The sequence below is a fragment of the Actinia tenebrosa genome, unplaced genomic scaffold, assembly GCF_029948245.1.
Source record: "Actinia tenebrosa isolate PJP-AT-01 unplaced genomic scaffold, QUT_ActTen_1.0 PGA_scaffold9__36_contigs__length_13948895, whole genome shotgun sequence".
NCBI lineage: Eukaryota > Metazoa > Cnidaria > Anthozoa > Actiniaria > Actiniidae > Actinia > Actinia tenebrosa.
In genome coordinates this window covers 4,982,953-5,002,382 of record NW_028292586.1, presented here as the reverse complement: position 1 = coordinate 5,002,382, position 19,430 = coordinate 4,982,953, and the positions used below count along the sequence as shown (strand labels likewise).

Genomic DNA, 19,430 nt, shown 5'->3' with positions numbered 1-19,430 from the left:
TGTTGGACCTGTGACATGTAGGGGTACTTTGTCATGTTGGACCTGTGACATGTAGGGGTACTTTGTCATGTTGGACCTGTGACATGTAGGGGTACTTTGTCGTGTTGGGTCTGTGACATGTAGGGGTACTTTGTCATGTTGGACCTGTGACATGTAGGGGTACTTTGTCATGTTGGGTCTGTGACATGTAGGTGCACTTTGTCATGTTGGGTCTGTGACATGTAGGGGTACTTTGTCATGTTGGACCTGTGACATGTAGGGGTACTTTGTCATGTTGGACCTGTGACATGTAGGGGTACTTTGTCATGTTGGGCCTGTGACATGTAGGGGTACTTTGTCATGTTGGGCGTGTGACATGTAGGGGTACTTTGTCATGTTGGACCTGTGACATGTAGGGGTACTTTGTCATGTTGGACCTGTGACATGTAGGGGAACTTTGTCAGGTTGGACCTGTGACATGTAAGGGCACTTTGACATGTCGAGCCTGTAAAATATAAGGGCAATTTGACATGTTGGGTCTTTAAAATGTAGGGACAAGGCACTTTGACATGTAAGAAAAGTAACAAATGATGTGACATACAGGGACAGTGATAGTGACATACAGGATCAGTGGGAAAAAGGGAACAGGGGGACAAAGAGCAGTGACACATATGGCACGCTTCCATACAGTGTGTTTCACATAGGACAGTAGGTTATAGGAACGGTGTGTATATGGGATGAAAAGTAGGGTTATCAGTCGAGATATAGGTGGCATTGGAGTTGATGCACTGATAAGGGGTGACAGGGATGGCGACAGGTAGAGGGGTAGTTAGAGTAATAGAAACTGCCAACTTGACCAAACGAACGTCGAAGTTTATAGCGGGACAGAGAAGGCGAAGGACCTGCGTTTAACTAGTTAGAGAGTGCTTGCATTTGTGCTCGGCAATCCAAAAAATTAAAATTTTGAATTTCAAGGTTGCCTATCGAATTTCAAATACATTTAGCGCATCCTAATACCGAAAGAAGGCGAGAAAGTAGGAACAATAGCAAATTTGAAGAGGTAAGAAGATTTGCCTTGTTTTGATTCCTCACATGTTGCACACAGTAAGACCATTTCTGTGCCCACGAAAATCAGTCCTATTGTATTGACCTATTGTATTGGATTTCATTCAAGAATGTTCTTCCTGTTTGGCGTATTGTTTTTGCTTTTATGAGTGAGAGCATTCGTCACTTTATTTGCCACTCGTAACATCATACAAGAGAGAAATAAAGTTTGGTATGTATATACATAGTTGAGATGGCATCAGATAAGGTACTTTGCTTTTTGCTAAACCATGTGTAAATCGTTTTAAGGTTCTGCAACTTAGGTTGATCAAATGTGAGTAGTTTTCCTGTGCAATTACCTAGACTATCGTATATCAATTATTTTTCTGTGATTGTTATGCTTACTCTTATAAAACAGCGTTGCAATCATTTGGGTAACATAAATATGATGCGTATGACTTGATTATTCTAAAAGCTGGTTGCCTAAAGCAACTTATATAAGTATGAGGTTTATCAGGCTGGTTTTACGGTCTTTCATATCTGCCAATATTTGCCTGTGTTTTGGGTAGACATTTCGCTTCAAACACTCAAATTCAGCCATCACTATCTTGAAGTAATGTTAACGGATCTAAAACCATTTTTTGTTATTATGGGGTCTCAATAAAATGTAGGGTCTAAGCCAAAGCATGTTATTGCTTGCTGCTAGGTGGGCATGGAAAACCTGGTGACCTTTCTTCTGACAGCTTTGTGTTTCTTCTGCCAAACGAGTAACTGCCAAGGTAAGGTCCACATTGTATCGTTACATGCAAAGAATGCCGGACAAAGTTTTGGGTACTAGGTATCCAGAATCTAAGACGATGAATTCGGCCGGATTTTGAAACCAAAAACTGGAAATCAAAATCCAAGGCATTCCGAATTCCAAGAACTGAGTCTTAATTCGGCTTTTCAAAACGCAATACGTATTGTTAGAAATCAGTAAGAGAAGTGATGCAGATTTTCTTTGGCTTTAGATTACAGCTCCTGTGGATTACGATCAGTACGTCGTGGAAAAATATTTGGAGGACTTCAATCCCGTCCAGGGATGTGGCCCTGGCAAGTAGCAATTTTTCGCAAGAATAGCGATGGCAAGTAAAAATTGATTTGGTAACTGACCACGTTGAATTTTCCTTTTCGGGTGTATCTTTGTAAGTGGCTGTGTTGATGGTATTTTCCCTTTTACTACAGGAAGCATTTAACAGATTTCTCTTTCAAATAAATGGTAGTGTTACAAACGTCTTCTCGGGTTTTTCAAATGTTCTTTCAGTACAAAAAAGCATAAGACATATTTCTTTTTCGATGACTAATGAGTAAAAAATGTTCAAAGCATTTGTACTTTCCAAATGTTCTTTTTTGGATTCTTGGCTTTTGCTTGTAACAAAACAAACGAAACCAATGGCAATGGGGCATGTTTTAGCAAAAGTTCAGAATTCTCTGTTTCTCATACAAGGGCGGATCTTGGGGTGGTGGATTATAGATGGTAGTAGATGAGTCAAACGTTTCACCTAGAATGTTAATGGTGTAATTTATTAAAACATTTGTCAACAGAGGATCAAAGGCCTCAGTTCTTTTGCGGAGGGGCTCTTATAAATTCAAGATGGGTCCTTTCTGCAGCACACTGCTTCCACAAACGCCCAGATGAAAATTACATCCAGTACAGGTATCTATTAATCATACTTATATAGTTATCGTATACTTTATAGTTTCTGGAGATTTAGATTTTGCCATGCTCGTTGCGTTCACAAATAAGCAACTTTTTGTTCTGTCCGCCATGCAAAAAATAAACAAAAAATCTTTATGATTTGGATCCAACTCAAACATAGAATCTTATTCTCACATGGTCTGGATAGAAAGAAACGCTATGCTCAAAAGTTCCGAATGGCTGTTTTTGTTGGAACTGTAAATATCTCCGTGTATTTTCTGTAAATCTCAGACTTTGGTCAAAGTGTAGCTTCTTTTCATTTTTTTCTTTTCTTCAGATACACGATCAAAGCAGGAGACCATAAGATCTATTCCAAAGATCCTCACGAGCAAGAACGTGATGCCAGAATACACAACCATCCAAATTTTATACCAAGTACATTTGAAAATGACATCGCATTAGTGGAAGCTGGACAAAGGAGTCAAAATGGGTCCTAATGTTCGTAGCATCTGCCTCCCGAAAAGCTAACGAAAACCTTTCATCGCCAGGAGAAATAGTAAGCGTTGCTGGTTGGGGTTATACGACCAAAGGCTCCCACTCTTCCGTCCTTCTATATTCTGCATTTGAGATTCAAAACAATAAGGATTGTAAAGATACAACAACATATGAATTCAATAAGACGGTGATGTTCTGTGCCGGTCATGGTAAGGGAGGTAACGATACTTGTAAAGGTGACAGCGGTGGTAGTACGGTAAGAGAGGTGCTACGAGATGGCAGACGTCGATGGGTGACAGTTGGTCTGGTCAGCTGGGGTGAAGGATGTGGGATCAAAGGCAAATATGGCTACTACACCAGAGTAAAACCATTTGTGGATTGGATTCAAAAGAAAATTAATGGTTCGAGTAAGTTTTTCTTTTTTCTTTTTCATGCATATAGATGACCGGTGACGCTATTGAGTTTCTCCATATCTCCATATCTGATACAATTTATTTTTCCCTAGTTTTATCTTGTGGCGATCCTGGTAACATACCAAACGGTCGAATCAATGGCACAGATTTCTTGGTCGGATTCACTGTAAAATATAAATGCAACGAAGGATATCAATTGAGAGGAAGATCGAAAAGTAGATGCAAAAGAAATGGAAAGTGGACCAAAGCACCGACGTGCCAAAAAGGTGATCATCTTTAATATGCTAATAACAAGAACTAGTCACCTTCTGCAGTCACTAATGTCATGATTCTTACCTCCAATACCATTCAATTTAAACCTGTTTATCTATAGTTACAATTTTGTTTTACAGTTGAGTGTAATGATCCTGGTAGTCTTCGTCATGGAGTACGAAGACCAAGAAAAAAGAAATACTATTACAAGGATAAGATCAGGTTTCGATGTAAAACAAATTACACAATCATAGGTAGATCTGCCATGGTGTGCCGGTCTAATGGGATGTGGAGTGGATTCAAACCGTCCTGTTTAGGTAAAATTGTCCCTGAATTGACAAAAATTTCAATGCAATATAAGAGCCCAGCTTAACTCTCGATTTTGACCTTGACAGCTCCTTGTAAAGATCCTGGTATTCCAGAAGGTGGTGTTAGATTAGACCACAGTTTTAAGCACGCTCAGACTGTACGATTCCTGTGCAAGAAAAGGAATCAACCACCGTCTGTTTCATATCTCACTTGTAACAATGGAAGATGGAATCAAAATATTCCTAGATGTATTGGTAAGCTAAAAAAAATCACCATATAAAATATATAATGTTCAGTCATATATAACTAGGACGAAACTGTTTTACTGCTGATAGCGTTAATATCCACATTCATTACTCAAAAACTTTTTTCCATTCTCGGCCACAAAGAGAATTTAGGTGACCTTTCGTTCTTGTCCATTTTGATCTACTAAAAATAAATCTAAGCGACTTTTGGTCGTTTTTCTTAGCTGATTGCGATGATCCCGGCACTCCTATTAATGGACAAAGACAAGGCACTGACTTCATCTTGAAGAAAAGAGTGTATTTCACTTGTGATCAAGGTTACATGCGTGTAGGACCAAAGTATATACAGTGCCAGAGCAATCGACGATGGAGCGACAAAGCACCAATTTGTGAACGTATGTAGAACAGTGATCCATAATTTGTGTTTGTGTGTGTGTGTGGCAATATTATAGGGATCTTAGAATATAATATGGATTCCTGGTAGCACGTTTTCTTAAGTCTGATCCTGGATTTCCTGGAACTCGGATATCTCCAAAACTATTTCAAGTCAAATTGCAATACTCTATGTACTGAAGGTATGCTTCAGAACTTGCATATTTCTGTATGGAAATCTGTTATCAAGCAGTTGAAGGAGCTCTTGAAGAAGTGTGTAAAGGGGTGCTTCATTTTCGATTTCTCCTATCTTAACTGATAACGTCTCTATACGTGACTAATATTTTGATCTCCTCCATAATAAAATGGCTTTCTTTTTGACTGATATTTATATTGAATATTTCCATAGCTTTATCCTGCTTTAGACCAATACCACCCCAGAATGCTTACATCTATAGCAGAAGACAACAGAAAGAAAAATATGGATTCAACGAAGTGGTCATGTTTTATTGTAATAAAGGACACTTTGCTTCTGGATCGCCTTTCGTGAGGTGTCTCGCTAATGGATGGAGTAAAACTACTCTGCGATGCCCTCGTAAGTCTATGTATTCATTTTTCAACATTTCATTCTTTAATTTTGTATGCATGATAATTTATTCTTCAGACAGAAAAAGGTCAAAATAAAAATATGAGTTGAGCTTTCTTTTGTACTTCACGTCCTTCCTTTCCTATTTTTTCGATTTTTGTCGCAAAGGTGCATTTTTCACTTTCTGTGTATATGTTCTGTGGCCGAAAATATATGGCTTTCTCTCTACCTTGACAACACTTCTGGATTCAATATTTTTGGGGAAAGAAACGAAAAGATACCAAACAAAACAGTGGTAAATGCACTCAATCTTTCTGCCTCGTGCAAGAAGACTGAATGTTCCGGTTAGAAATCAGTCAACGAATTTCACCAAATCGAAATGCATTGTTTGTTTTAGCCAAAAATTGTGGTGATCCTGGTACTCCCACTAACGGAAGAAGACAAGGCAATGTATTCACTTTCAACAATAAAGTAAACTTCACATGTTTAGATGGCTACGAGCTGGAAGGACCTGTAGAGCGTGTATGTCAGGAGAATGGAACATGGAGTGGAACCACGACTACTACATGTGAACGTACGTATTTTTGATAGCTCTTAACTCTCAACTCTTGATAACTCTTTATTGGATTCTTTTTTCCATTGTGGCCCATCAATATAAAGAGTTTACAAAATACTATTATATAAAACTACCTATGCGTATGAATTTAACTAAACTAACTAGACTGCTCTTACTATATTAATGAATAATAGTAAGTTATTACATTGGCACTATACATGACACATAACACAAGACAGTATTTCTTGCGACGAGTTGATTTGAAAATTTTTGTATTCTTTATTAATTAGATTCATTCGGCATGCATGTGCCTTCAAATTTGAACAAATTTGAATTTGCTATTAAGGTGTTGAGTGCAAAGATCCTGGAACACCTCGTAACGGTATCAGAAGGCCTAGAAAAGGATAAATACGTGTATGAAGACAGGATAGATTTCATGTGCAACACGAGCCATTATTTGAGAGGAAATACGTCCATCATCTGCCAAAGCGATAGAACATGGACAGGAACCGTACCAGTATGCTTAGGTAAGGGAATGAGAAGCGAGCTCTGTCTAAAAAAAAATAATTTTTTCACTTGTTGAAAACATCTTAAAAAAATGAATTCTGAATGGAGAAGCCGATTGGCGTATTAAGATTTCTCAGTTTCACGTCGAAAGGCGTTTTACTTTTTTTATTAACGATTAAGATTTAATGCGTTGCATGTTTGAAATTATTTTCTTTTCCTTGCTTGCTTGCTTGCTTGCTTGCTTGCTTGCTTGCTTGCTTGCTTGCTTGCTTGCTTGCTTGCTTGCTTGCTTGCTTGCTTGCTTGCTTGCTTGCTTGCTTGCTTGCTTGCTTGCTTGCTTGCTTGCTTGCTTGCTTGCTTGCTTGCTTGCTTGCTTGCTTGCTTGCTTGCTTGCTTGCTTGCTTGCTTGCTTGCTTGCTTGCTTGCTTGCTTGCTTGCTTGCTTGCTTGCTTGCTTGCTTGCTTGCTTGCTTGCTTGCTTGCTTGCTTGCTTGCTTGCTTGCTTGCTTGCTTGCTTGCCTTGCTTGCTTGCTTGCTTGCTTGCTTGCTTGCTTGCTTGCTTGCTTGCTTGCTTGCTTGCTTGCTTGCTTGCTTGCTTGCTTGCTTGCTTGCTTGCTTGCTTGCTTGCTTGCTTGCTTGCTTGCTTGCTTGCTTGCTTGCTTGCTTGCTTGCTTGCTTGCTTGCTTGCTTGCTTGCTTGCTTGCTTGCTTGCTTGCTTGCTTGCTTGCTTGCTTGCTTGCTTGCTTGCTTTCTTTCTTTCTTTCTTTCTTTCTTTCTTTCGTTCTTTCTTTCAAACTGCACGCTACGAATCAAGTAGCTCAGTGGTAGTGCATTCGTCTAGAAGGTCGGGGGTTCGATTCCCGTCCAGGTACTCTGATTTTTTCTAGAGTTGTTGTGTTTATTAGCGTGCTTATCTTCACTTATTTATTTCTAATTTAATCAGAACATGCGTAATATGTAAATAATGAGCCTTAGATGAAACGAATGAAGAAGAGTGCCATACAAGCCTTTCACAACTTCAAACATATTTCCAGCATAATTGTAATATAATTATATACGTATCATTCTCAGCGAACAATGTATCCCCCCTCCCCCCAAATGCTTATGGTTTCCTGTATAGGCCCCTTGCAGCGTTGGAATGCAGGTCAATTTGGAGGACATAACATTAGGTTTCCAATTCTCGTAAGATTGACATTCTTTTGCTTTTCCCGCCTCCAAATTAGGGTGCCTTTCCGTCACATGCAAGGGGTCTATTACCTCATTACTACGTCTCAGTGCACTGCCTTTCATGAAGTGGTCTATCCTAATCATAAACCATCAATTAGACTTACCCATTTATTGTAACTGTGTGCTTTTATACGTTTTAGCCAAGAGTTGTGGTGATCCTGGTAGTCCTGTCAATGGCAAAAGACAAGGCTACGTCTTTACATTCAAGAGGAAGGTGTATTTCAAATGTAATCGAGGATATAAGCTTGATGGGCCAGAATACAGACAATGTCAGGCCAACCAGAAGTGGAGCGACAGGACACCATCCTGTGAACGTAAGATGAAAATTAAACGTAACTTTCGTTTCTTTTCTTTTCTTGTCTCAACATTATTTTTTCATGTCAGCGATAAAGTGCCGTCGTCTAAAAGATCCAAAGCACGGCGAGAAGATCGAAGAAACTTCTATATCCTTTGGAGGCAAAGTCGTATTTCGTTGCACAGAAAAAGGCTTTGAGCTGAACGGGCCTATTCAACGTGTTTGTCAAGAAAATGGACAGTGGAGCGGAATCAATACCACATGTGAACGTACGTATTTTAAAACCTACTTGAAAAATGTATTGTAGAACCACTATATTAAAAATATACTCCAATAAATGTCAAGTTTGGATAGCCTCGTGATCGTGAAAAGGAGGCACGATCACAATTTGGTTGAGACGTTCCTTAAATTTTTAACTGGATTCCCATGCATGCATGCATGTGTGAAGTTAATTACATGGTTCGAAATGTAGGGAAAGAACTCGTTATTATATAATGTCTGTGTAATAAGTTATTAAATTCTCAGGGTTGATAATTATTTCTATTTTTTCAAAGGTGTGGAGTGCAAGATTCCCACAACACCTCATAAGGGTGAAAAAGAGCCAGAAAAGAATAAATACGTGTATGAAGACAGGGTAGAGTTCAGGTGTGACACAAACTACACGCTGATTGGAAATAGTTTCATCATCTGTCAACATGATAAGATTTGGACAGGGGATGCACCACGATGCTTAGGTTAGAATGCATACCACATAAATGTGATGCCCGCAATAATATCACATAAGAATAACGATCGATCGACACAGCTACTTTTTGATCTTTTTCTTTTCCTTTTCCTTTTCCTTTTCCTTTTCCTTTTCCTTTTCCTTTTCCTTTTCCTTTTCCTTTTCCTTTTCCTTTTCCTTTTCCTTTTTCTTTTTCTTTTTCTTTTTCTTTTTCTTTTTCCTTTTCCTTTTCTTTCTCTTTCTCTTTCTCTTTCTCTTTCTCTTTCTCTTTCTCTTTCTCTTTCTCTTTCTCTTTCTCTTTCTCTTTCTCTTTCTCTTTCTCTTTTTTGTAAGCCAAGAGTAATTATGAAACTAGGTCGCGCGACATTTTAATGTCTCTAGGATGGGAAAATCTTCAAAACAGGCGGAAGAAACATAAAGCCACAATAATGTACAAGACTTTGAATGCTCTTGCACCTCAAAGTTTAAGAGACCGCTTTGAGTATCAAACTACAAAATATAATTTGCGGAAGGGAGAAAAGTGTTTAAAATTATCGAAACCAAACACTGAGTACCTCAAACGTGCGTTCTCCTATGAAGGTGCAAAAGCATGGAACTCTTTGCCTTCAGATATTAAGTCAGCTAGAAGTATAAGGGAATTTAAAAGAAAGCTTTCTTCTGTTGGACTCTCATAAACTTTTTTAGCTGTCTAAATTGTATTCTTATTTAACTCGACATTCTTGTAAAGCAATTTTTATATTGATAGAATTTTTTTCGAGTATAAATAAAGTATCACTCACTCACTATCACTCACTCTTTCTCTTTCTCTTTCTCTTTCTCTTTCTCTTTCTCTTTCTCTTTCTCTTTTTCTTTTTTCTTTTTCTTTTTCTTTTTCTTTTTCTTTTCCTTTTTCTTTTCCTTTTTCTTTCTTTCTTTCTTTCTTTCTTTCTTTCTTTAGCTCATTTAAACTAATTTATGTGAAGAGGGGATTCTAGAAAGGGTTTTCGATTTTCTCTTTCTCTCTCTTTCTCTCTCTTTCTCATAGCTCCCTGCAAAGATCCTGGAACACCAAATGGTGGTATGCGATTGCAACATTCTTTTCTGCACAGCAGCGTCGTTAACTTTAAGTGTAACTCACGATGGTCAATGGAAGGTTCACCTACAATAAAATGTACCGATGGACGATGGGATCACGACGCACCAACATGCTCTGGTAAGATGAAAATGTTATGCATTTAGGGGTTGAAGTACGGTACTACACTGGGAAACACGAGAGGTTTTTAGAGAGGGACTGTAAGTCTTCCGAAATTTAATTCGGCTGAAACTTCAATACAATAATCTTTAAGGGACTAATAATCACTGGTTTAAGATTTTCCTTTATATTCCAATGGGAAAGTATTACATTTATACGAATTTTAAAAGTAGTCTGTGACGTCATACACTTGCTAGTCCTCCTTTAAGAAGGCGGGTTTAGAATTAATGATTTACACTATTTAACAGCGTCTAATATTATCCGTATTATCATAGTGCTACAATTCTAGCTCTAGAGTAAATACGAATATTATACATGATGTATATAATATTATATAATATATATGCTTCTAACGATAATTGTAGTAGTTTGTTATTAGAACGAACATTCTCTATCAAGCTCTGGAATTGCAAAGTTAGATGCACATCTCACACATTTCTTAATTCCCACAACAGAGAACTTTGCGCTATTTTTAGTTTAATTTACAAATTATTTCGTCAGCGGTTTGTTCGAACTCTGGCCATTATCAATTAGATCAAATGGAACGATTAATTGACCGAAGTTCCTTGAGTTTTTTCATTTGTATTTCGCGCATCCGGCAATATTTTTGTTTTACTATGGTGATTGCGATTCTTCGTTGGAATTCCTAGAGGGTTGTACGAGACCAAAACGTTCTCACAATGGTGGTATTTACACTTATACATGGAAGAACTTCTACGATCACAAAGACCGAGTGAGATTCTACTGCTATCGTTATTACAAGCTTGTTGGTGACGAATACACCACGTGTCGTGATGGCTATTGGACTAGTAGCCCTCCAGAATGTAAACGTATGTACAAGTATTATTGACATTTAAGTAATTGAAAGTTTTTGTTGTTTGTCTGAATTTATTTCCTATTGACCATGTGTTCTCTAATATACTATTCGAATTCCAGGATTATGTGGCAATCCAGGTAAACCTGTTAATGGAGGCTTCACTGGTTCTGAATATTTCGAAGGAAGAGAAACTAGTTTCTATTGTCACAGTGGCTTTGATTTGTTTGGGTCTCAGACCCTAAGGTGTTTACCTACAGGACGATGGAGTAAACGACGACCAGAATGTAAAAGTAAGATTAACAAGCTTGATTGTTTACTCATAATAACTGAGAAATATTTTTAGGAAAGGGAAAACTTGGCTCGAAAACAGTCTTTCTTGTTTTCTTTTTCTCTTCGTTCAAAATTTGTATATTTTCAGGTCCTTGCGACCATCCATGGATTCCTTACAATGCTGCAATATCAAATCCTCTACTCACCAGAGGGCATCGATCCGAACATGGTACAACTATATCGTTCACATGTAAACCCAGTTACACTCTTGAAGGACGACAGACCATTCGTTGCGACGATGGTCGATGGAGCAGTGGTGTTTCTGTGTGTAAAGATAACTCAGTGATCGAGTCTTCTTGGGGTTATTTTTGAATCCCATTTAAAGTCAAAGCTACGAGTTGTTTTGATGAGTATTTTGATGAACTTTATATAACGCGTTTAATGCTAGCATGCATTCACGATTGTTCGGTGAAACTGCGAAGTATCTGCACTTATAAAATCGATAAAACGTAAGGCAAAGCTACTATTCCAAACTTTGCCAAGTAAAAGATTATTCATTTAGATCAATCCTCTTTCATCGTTCAGCTCCATGTCCTGACCCAGGAGATTTACAATACGGAAAAAAGTATGGATCCAACTTTCTCCATGGACAGCAAGTAACTTACACATGCTTAGGGTTGTACATGTTAGAAGGACCCAAACGTCTGACTTGTAATGATGGACGGTGGGATCAGCCCAAACCTTCCTGTAAGGGTGAGTATGTTTTAATTACAATTTTGTTGACGAGGCGAGAGACAAGAAAGTTCTGATTTTTACAATAACTTACAATTTTCTCGCGCGCTGATTGGTGATTTTTTATCATCAATAAGAGGACAGACAGTTAAAGCTGACGTCAACGAGCGAGCGCTCTTTCCGTTAGTTGTTTTGATGAAAAATGAGAAGTCTTTATCGTTTTTGTTATTGTAAGAACAAATTGACATCAGATTTTTATGTGTCTGTCCTCTTATTGACAATAAATTTCGCCATCATATTGTCGAAGTAGTTTGACAATGTGGTCCCTATTTCCATCCATTCCTCTATCTTTTTTTTTTTTATTCTTCGATACTCGTTTATAAACGTGATTACAGCCGGATAACTGACTTCATAATTTAGAAAACAAAATCACTTATTCATTTATTTCTCTCATAAAAATAGCACCGTGTTCAGATCCTGGTTCTCCAGCTAAAGGGAACAAAAGAGGTACTGACTACCGACATGGCAAGAGCGTATTTTACACCTGTCAGTTAAGAACACGACTCGAGGGTCGATCAAGCTCAACTTGTAATAACGGAAAGTGGTCCAGTCCTCTCCCCAGCTGCCTCGGTAAGATCTAATATTATTTGCAAATTCAAAACTTTGCAGCCTCAGGGTTTTTGGTCGCCAAGCTGGTTGAACAGTGGAGGGTCGAGAAATAAAAAAAAGGGACAAGGGCAAAGGACGGTTAATTTTCTCGTGCTTTAGGTAATAAGTCTGTGTTGTCTGTAAAAAATGTATATTTCTTCGCATCAACTATTTTCAATGTTTATACTCCATTGACGGAATGCTGTGAGTAGAAGTTGTATCATACCCTGTGATCACACCGAAATTCTTCTTTAGTCCTAAAGATTATGTCAACGACTTTAGTAACATACTGCGTCTTGTATTTTTCTTGACAGAAATTTGTCCAATTCTGAGAAATCCTAAAAATGGTCACGTCATAAGAAGAAAGTCGGAATATCTATCTGGCCACAAAGCAACATTTCAATGCAATTCTTGGTCGCCCGGATACGACTTGTTTGGTAACATGGCGATAACCTGTAATAGAGGGGAGTGGAGTGCTGAAATACCTTCCTGTTTAGGTATGCTTGCACTATTTATCATCTGAATTTTATGTTTATATTTATATTCATTCATTCATTCATTCATTCATTCATTCATTCATTCATTCATTCATTCATTCATTCCATTCATTCATTCATTCATTCATTCATTTATTTATTTATTTATTTATTGCTTATTAAGCAAGATATACTTGTTGAATGAACAAGGTCGTATTCCTGTGAAAAAAGTAATAAATAAAAAGCGAATGATAGTTGGAAGGAGTGTTTATACATAGTGTAGCGATGTTAATGTGCAACAAACAACAACAACCTTTATTTTACTCATCAAGTGAGAAGAATGCGATGTTAATGTGCCAATTGTTTTAACTACATGCACATGTATCTTGTCTCAGGCTGAGCTCGCGTGGATTTCGAGTCTTTTCCCAGCCTGTACAATGTTACTAAATAAAAAATAAAAATAAAAAAACTGGCCACTTTGCTTTGTTGGATTATCCAATAAATTAATCTGGTTCGCAATTAAGATGACAACTGATCAGCCAAAACAAACCATTTCCTTGTGCATCAACTTTTACTGCAAGGCAATACCGCGATACTGAGCAAAATTCAAATATGTGTGTCATTTCTCATCAAAAGGTCGTTGCCAGGTTCCAAGAAACGTAGATGTTGGTGTCATATCTTCCCCTACTGTTATCTCTGGACGACGTATCAAGCATGGTACCAGAGTAAGTTTCTCTTGCTCACATAGCAAAATGATGCTGGATGGTGAAAGAGAAATAACATGTAATGACAGAACCTGGAGTAGTTCGCACTTCCCATCATGTAAAGGTACTTAAATACCCAAAAAGAATAATGTTTGAGCCATGAATTAGTTGGTTTTTTTTTACCGCTAGCTTGAAAATATATATCATGATGGTTTACGTTTTACTTAAGTTCCGTGCAGTGATCCTGGACCAATCATCAATGGAAACAGGCGAAGCACGAACTTCACAGTGAAATACGAATGTCTCCAAGGCTACACACTGGTTGGATCATCTCGAAGGAATTGTGTCGGAGGTCGGTGGAGTTCAGATGCACCACGTTGTTTTAGTAAGTTCAGTTATATTTATGATAAGATTGTTGCTGAATGCTTAAACCCATTGATACATGTGTAATGGTGGATGCCCACTTAATTCTAATACAGCGACAACTAATTGATTGAGAGACAACAACATATCATTATAGTTTGGAAAAAGCCTATTCAATAATTGTTTTATCATTTGATGAAATCCTACGTAGATGATTTTGAATGTTCTGGATTTTCCTCAATGTTGGTTGACGCGGCCTGATTCCTAAAGCTTTGACTGCAATTGGGAATTGTTTGAAATACCGTAAAAAAGCTTATAATGAGTTAAATATAATTATTTTGTTTGGTACATGTTTTAAACAGATAACTGTCCAAACCCAGGGTCTCCTACCAATGGTCACAAGACCGGTACTGATTACAGACATGGTCAGCGTGTATTTTACAGGTGCACAGGGAGAACAAGACTTAAGGGTGATTCAAGATCAACGTGCAACGATGGACAATGGTCTAGTCCCGTTCCCATATGTCTTGGTAATGTTATTTTTGGCATTTGAAATAAACTTCATTAAAGAGCACGGCTTTTCAAGCGAAAACAAAAACAAATAATTTTTTTTTTTTAACGAAAAAAAAAAAGGAGAGAAAAAAAACCCCACACAATCCTTAAAATTTATTTAGTCAAAAAACAATAGCAAAGAAAACTGAGTTCTGCTACTATTTCTTGAGATCTGACTGTCTATAAAGAAAAAAAGTAGTGTGGAAAGTGAAAAATTTAATATTCACTTTATTTAGTGTTAATTATTTCTCATTACAGAAATTTGTCCAACTCCAAGCTGGCCTAACAACGGCAGATACCTAAGTGAAAAAAGTGAACAATTGTCTGGTGACAAAGTTGTTTATGAATGTTACTCTGGATACGATTTAATTGGAAACAGAGAACTACACTGCGATAGAGGAAGGTGGAATGGTAGTGCGCCTATTTGTGCAGGTGAGATTTCATCGCGTTGTTAATTTTCAAATCCAATAGAAAATTCAACAAAATTTGCTCTAGCGAAACAGTTTAATCTAAAATGGCCTGGTATTCAGATATAATATGTGTTAATATGTAATAAAAAATACTCTTAGCGTTTGCTGGCTATTCTACTTCTCTTCATGCATTGATACGGGTTTTAGAACAATTTTCGGTGATTTGCGTTGATTTGACCCCCTCCGACGACCATGATCCTTTGCGTTTAAACAATAGGGCAATTGAAAGTAGCGTATGCAAATCGAATAAGTTTGCATTACTGTTAAACTGTCTAATTGCAACAAATTAATTTCATTTCATTGTTCAAGATCGCTGCAAGATAAAGCATAATCCTTCTGGTGTAAAGTTTGTCACGATACCACGAGAACCTGGTGTCAATTTTTCTTCGTCCTCAAGGCTAGCTCAAGGATTTAGACATGGAACCTTGCTGACTTTTTCTTGCATTGGCAATAAAATGCTAAACAGTCCACGCAAAATATTATGTAATCAAGGAAGATGGAGCAACGACTTTCCCAGATGCGAAGGTATAACAAACAAACAGACAGACAGACAGACAGACAGACAGACAGACAGACAAACAAATAAATAATTAATTAATTTGATTCACTAAAAGGCTTTTACAAGATATGCCATATTTTTTAGTTAATTTATGAAACTTCATCGACATAAAACGTTGATCCCAAAAGATTTTGCCGGCCATTTTAGTTTATTAATTGACAACAGAAACCGGTGAGAGAGGGAGAAAATGAGCTTCAGTTACTTCTAGGCAGGAGTGTTAATAAATATATATCTGATACATATATTGAAACAAAAATGTTAATTAGTTAATTTATGAAACAATGTCAGTTGTACTTATGTTAGGTTCAGCATTTTTGACTTTTTAATAATTGACGTGACTTTTGTGCTATATACTTTTCATTAGAAAAAATCTGTTAACATTTGGTCAGCTACGATTTCAAGCTCACGCCCCCTCATGTGAGCCCATACAAATTATGTCTCAAAAATACTGTTTTTGGATCTTTTCTCAAAATAATGACTATCTAGGCAAAAAACAGAAGTGGATTCAGTTCAACTATTGACAGACTGTATTATATGGTTTAGATTGAATTCTATTGAAAAAAACACCGTATTTTTTTAGTTGAATGTACGCTATTGGATGTATTCATTCAAGAGAAAATGCATGACATAACCGGGGTCAAGCTAGAAAATCGTCTCTCCTTGAAATAAAACAGAACTTCAGACTTCATACAACAAAATTAAATTAAAATATAATAAATAAATAATGATTTTTTTTTCAGTCCCGTGTAAAAGTCCTTTAAAAATATCAAATGGGAAAATGCGAGGTTCTCAGTTTAGAGTTCAATATGAGTGCGACTCTGGCTACACCCTTGTTGGGAACTCAGATATAACATGCAATCAAGGACAATGGAGTTCAGACCCTCCAAGTTGTATGAGTAAGTTTAACTTTTTACAGCAATTGGATGTTTATGTTGCAAGGAGATATATAACGTACGAATAGCATTGTGATTTTTGGAGCATTTCTTTTCTGGATTGAAACCTTTCGATGGAGCACGAAAATGATCTTTTTTTGTGTATTTACTTCAAACGTTTTATATCTTGTTTTTTGTATGTCTTCATTGGTCCTTCTCTTTTCTTACCCTCATTTTGGTTATTCTAATGTTATTCAGGTGACTGCTCCAATCCCGGTAGACTGAACAATGGAAGAGTGGCTGGTTCTGATTACAGACATGGCCATTCGATTTCGTTTAGTTGTTATTATGGTTTTCGATTAAATAGCAGCAACGTTCTCGTGTGTAATGATGGAAGATGGAATGATACGATACCAACTTGCATAGGTAAACTTACTCTTTGGCATAGCATTTCTGTGAAAGCTGTTATTTGTTGTTACTTTGGTTGTGCAAATGCTTTGTGAAAAAGGAAAAGTTATTTTTAGGAGCCGGCATTCCGTTATACCTCCTTCTATTCACGATTATTATTCAAACAACTTCCTCTTAGGAGAGTTCACATCACTATCCCTATTCAACGACGAAAAACTTTAAAGATAGAGCTAAATTTTGAAGAGTTTGATTAATTGCTAAAAATATTACATTAAATATATATAAATATAAATCTAGAAAAAAGATATTAAAAAGAACCTTTAAAATTATTTGTTTAGGTGTATGTCAATCCTTGAGTGCTCCGAAAAATGGTGAACGCCTAGACAATAACTTTGATTACAATGCTAGAGTCAGGTTTAAATGTAACAAAGACTACGACATTAAAGGGCCTAAGATGTTGATTTGTAGCAAAGGAATATGGAGCAATGTCCCTCCTGTTTGTAAAGGTAGGTTAAAGTTCACATGAAGATGGCAGTTTTCATTAAATCTATTAACAAAAGCCTGTTTTGACTTAAATAATCATGCATAATTTGAGAGTATATAAAGATTTAGAATTACAATTACGCCACGCATGGTTATCAAAAGTTTACTATATGTATTTGTTGTTGTCTCAAATAGGTAGGTGTGTCGATCCAGGAGTTCCAAGACATGGACGAAGGAAAGGATATAGCTTTAAACACCAAGAAACGGTAGATTTCTTCTGCAATTATGGATACGAACTCTTTGGTGAAAGTTTTTTGCGATGTAAGGATGGAGTTTGGTCACACCTTACTCCAACGTGTGAAGGCAAGTGCAATTCGCATTTTTTTGAGGGGGAGGGGGGGGGGAAAGAAGCAATCAAGCAAGCTAAAAAAAGCTAGTAAGAAAAACGTTTTTCACACAGTTTTAAGTTTCTTTATTATATAGACAGTGTTTTATACTGGCAGCAACTTCACTAGTATTTTCCATACGAACTACTTCCGGGACCTCACTAGTGAAGATATCTAAGATATCTATTGGCTTGAAAATTTTAAGTTTTACCACTCGAAGATAAACTTCATATCTCATCGCCACCGTGTAATATCCTCTATGTATTTCTTTCGATTCCTTACCAACTTGCTAGCTGCTGGTATGAATGCCTTGATAAATGAATATCCTAATAATGCAATTTTTTGCAGCTGGTTGTCTTGATCCTGGTGTTCCAGCAGGGATGACAAGGAAAGGACTATCTTTGAGAAGCAGATCATCTTTAACTTATTCATGTATTCCTCCTTTCCATATTTCTGGTAACTCTGTCATAACTTGTAAAGATGGTAACTGGTCTGATAGCTTACCAACGTGTTCAGGTATTGGTGTTCTGTGACAAAGAGCAGCAGGTAGGGGGACTCGCGAAATCCGAGTTACTGAACATTGAATTTCACGGGTATTACCTGCGTCTCAGGCCCCTCTAAATGTGTGCGTCCGCATCGGGTATTACTCGCGTTGCGCGATAATTCCTACCTGCTGCTGTGTTAAGGGTCGCAAACGAGGGTTAAAATATTTCTTAGATATAGATGGACGCTATCAGGAGCATTAGGAACAAAACTGTGCGCAGGCTGAGGACTCAGGTGTTGGATCGTTTGGATGCTGACTTCGCCTTCACGACTTTTATGGAGGGAGATACGGACGAGACCATGGATGAAGAAAGGGCTGAAAAAATAATCGACTTAATTCCTGAAGGCGATTACCGTTTAGAAATGACGTTTATAAAGTACCTAGATGGCGATTGGGTAATAGAAAGGGGTCGTAATCCTATCCGAGCGTCAGGTAAGCAGAACCTGTTTGTATTAAACAAGGATACGAGACCTGGTGCGATGGTGGGTATAGACGCGTTATTCTACGAAGTTGCTTATCCTGTTACTGTAGTTATCTACGGCGCGTATGAGATTGAAGAGCCAGACGTTAGGAAACTCAGGCCGATGAGACATCCCGGCAACTGCGTGGGTAAGTTGGTGAGGGAGTTCTTTGAAGATTCCTCCCGAGGCGGTAAGTTAACTCTGAAAAGAAGAGAAGCCATTAGGAAATGGGAAGATGTCACCCGCAGGGCAGGAGCCACGATAGACAACATTAAGAAATTAGAAACTGCCCTAGAAAGACGAATACACGTGAAAGACATAACAGACGGGTACATCTACCCAGGAACTCACAAATATGGAGGCAGAGGCCCTCCTATTATTATCTACCAACACAACGGACACGCTTGGAGAGAACTTCGGTTCCCCAAGAAGAAGGAGACAAAGGTCTACAAGGCCTCGCCATTGGCAGAGTTAATACATGAAAATTCCATTTGGCTGATGGATCCCGAAGGAAGCCAGTTTATGACGCAAGATGGTACTCTTTACCGCCCCGAAATCGAACATCTGCGCATCCAGAGCGCCTGCGAAACCCTTGGGGAAGACTTCTCAGACGAGGTCCTTAGCTCCCGCAGCTTAGACTTCTTAGCTGCCAAGAAGAGAAACGGCTGGAAACCTACCCCAAAAGAGTTCAAAGATATCTCCAAAGCGTGCGTAGAACACGGTCATGGAGGTCTTTGGAATATGGAGTACGACGAAGACGAATACGTCTCCTT

General features: G+C 37.8%; 4 protein-coding genes across 4 annotated transcripts in view; all 4 read left to right on the top strand.

Annotated features, from left to right (window-relative positions):
* Window positions 1–1,735: 1,735 nt before the first annotated feature.
* On the top strand, window positions 1,736–3,198 carry LOC148904580 (anionic trypsin-2-like). Its single transcript, XM_089025007.1, has 3 exons — window positions 1,736–1,802; window positions 2,608–2,719; window positions 3,039–3,198. The coding sequence occupies exons 1-3, from the start codon at window positions 1,736–1,738 to the stop codon at window positions 3,196–3,198; spliced, it is 339 nt and encodes a 112-aa protein (XP_088881133.1).
* LOC116292933 (CUB and sushi domain-containing protein 3) lies at window positions 3,058–5,961 on the top strand. The gene is made up of 7 exons (XM_089025006.1): window positions 3,058–3,603; window positions 3,702–3,875; window positions 4,002–4,178; window positions 4,257–4,424; window positions 4,640–4,810; window positions 5,197–5,382; window positions 5,771–5,961. The coding sequence occupies exons 1-7, from the start codon at window positions 3,198–3,200 to the stop codon at window positions 5,959–5,961; spliced, it is 1,473 nt and encodes a 490-aa protein (XP_088881132.1). The 5' UTR covers window positions 3,058–3,197.
* A 269-nt stretch (window positions 5,962–6,230) lies between these two features.
* The window catches only part of LOC148904578 (CUB and sushi domain-containing protein 1-like), a 33,560-nt gene continuing 20,360 nt past the window's right edge, over window positions 6,231–19,430 (top strand). The window contains exons 1-5 of the mRNA XM_089025005.1: window positions 6,231–6,456; window positions 7,803–7,976; window positions 8,047–8,226; window positions 8,512–8,691; window positions 9,706–9,873. Coding sequence (XP_088881131.1) covers window positions 6,231–6,456; window positions 7,803–7,976; window positions 8,047–8,226; window positions 8,512–8,691; window positions 9,706–9,873 — 928 coding nt within the window. The remainder of the gene's footprint in view (window positions 6,457–7,802; window positions 7,977–8,046; window positions 8,227–8,511; window positions 8,692–9,705; window positions 9,874–19,430) is intronic.
* On the top strand, window positions 11,399–18,185 carry LOC148904579 (CUB and sushi domain-containing protein 3-like). The gene is made up of 13 exons (XM_089024925.1): window positions 11,399–11,752; window positions 12,194–12,361; window positions 12,694–12,876; window positions 13,492–13,683; window positions 13,789–13,944; window positions 14,285–14,452; window positions 14,733–14,906; window positions 15,254–15,469; window positions 16,244–16,399; window positions 16,634–16,801; window positions 17,122–17,293; window positions 17,466–17,629; window positions 18,001–18,185. The coding sequence occupies exons 1-13, from the start codon at window positions 11,683–11,685 to the stop codon at window positions 18,183–18,185; spliced, it is 2,172 nt and encodes a 723-aa protein (XP_088881051.1). The 5' UTR covers window positions 11,399–11,682.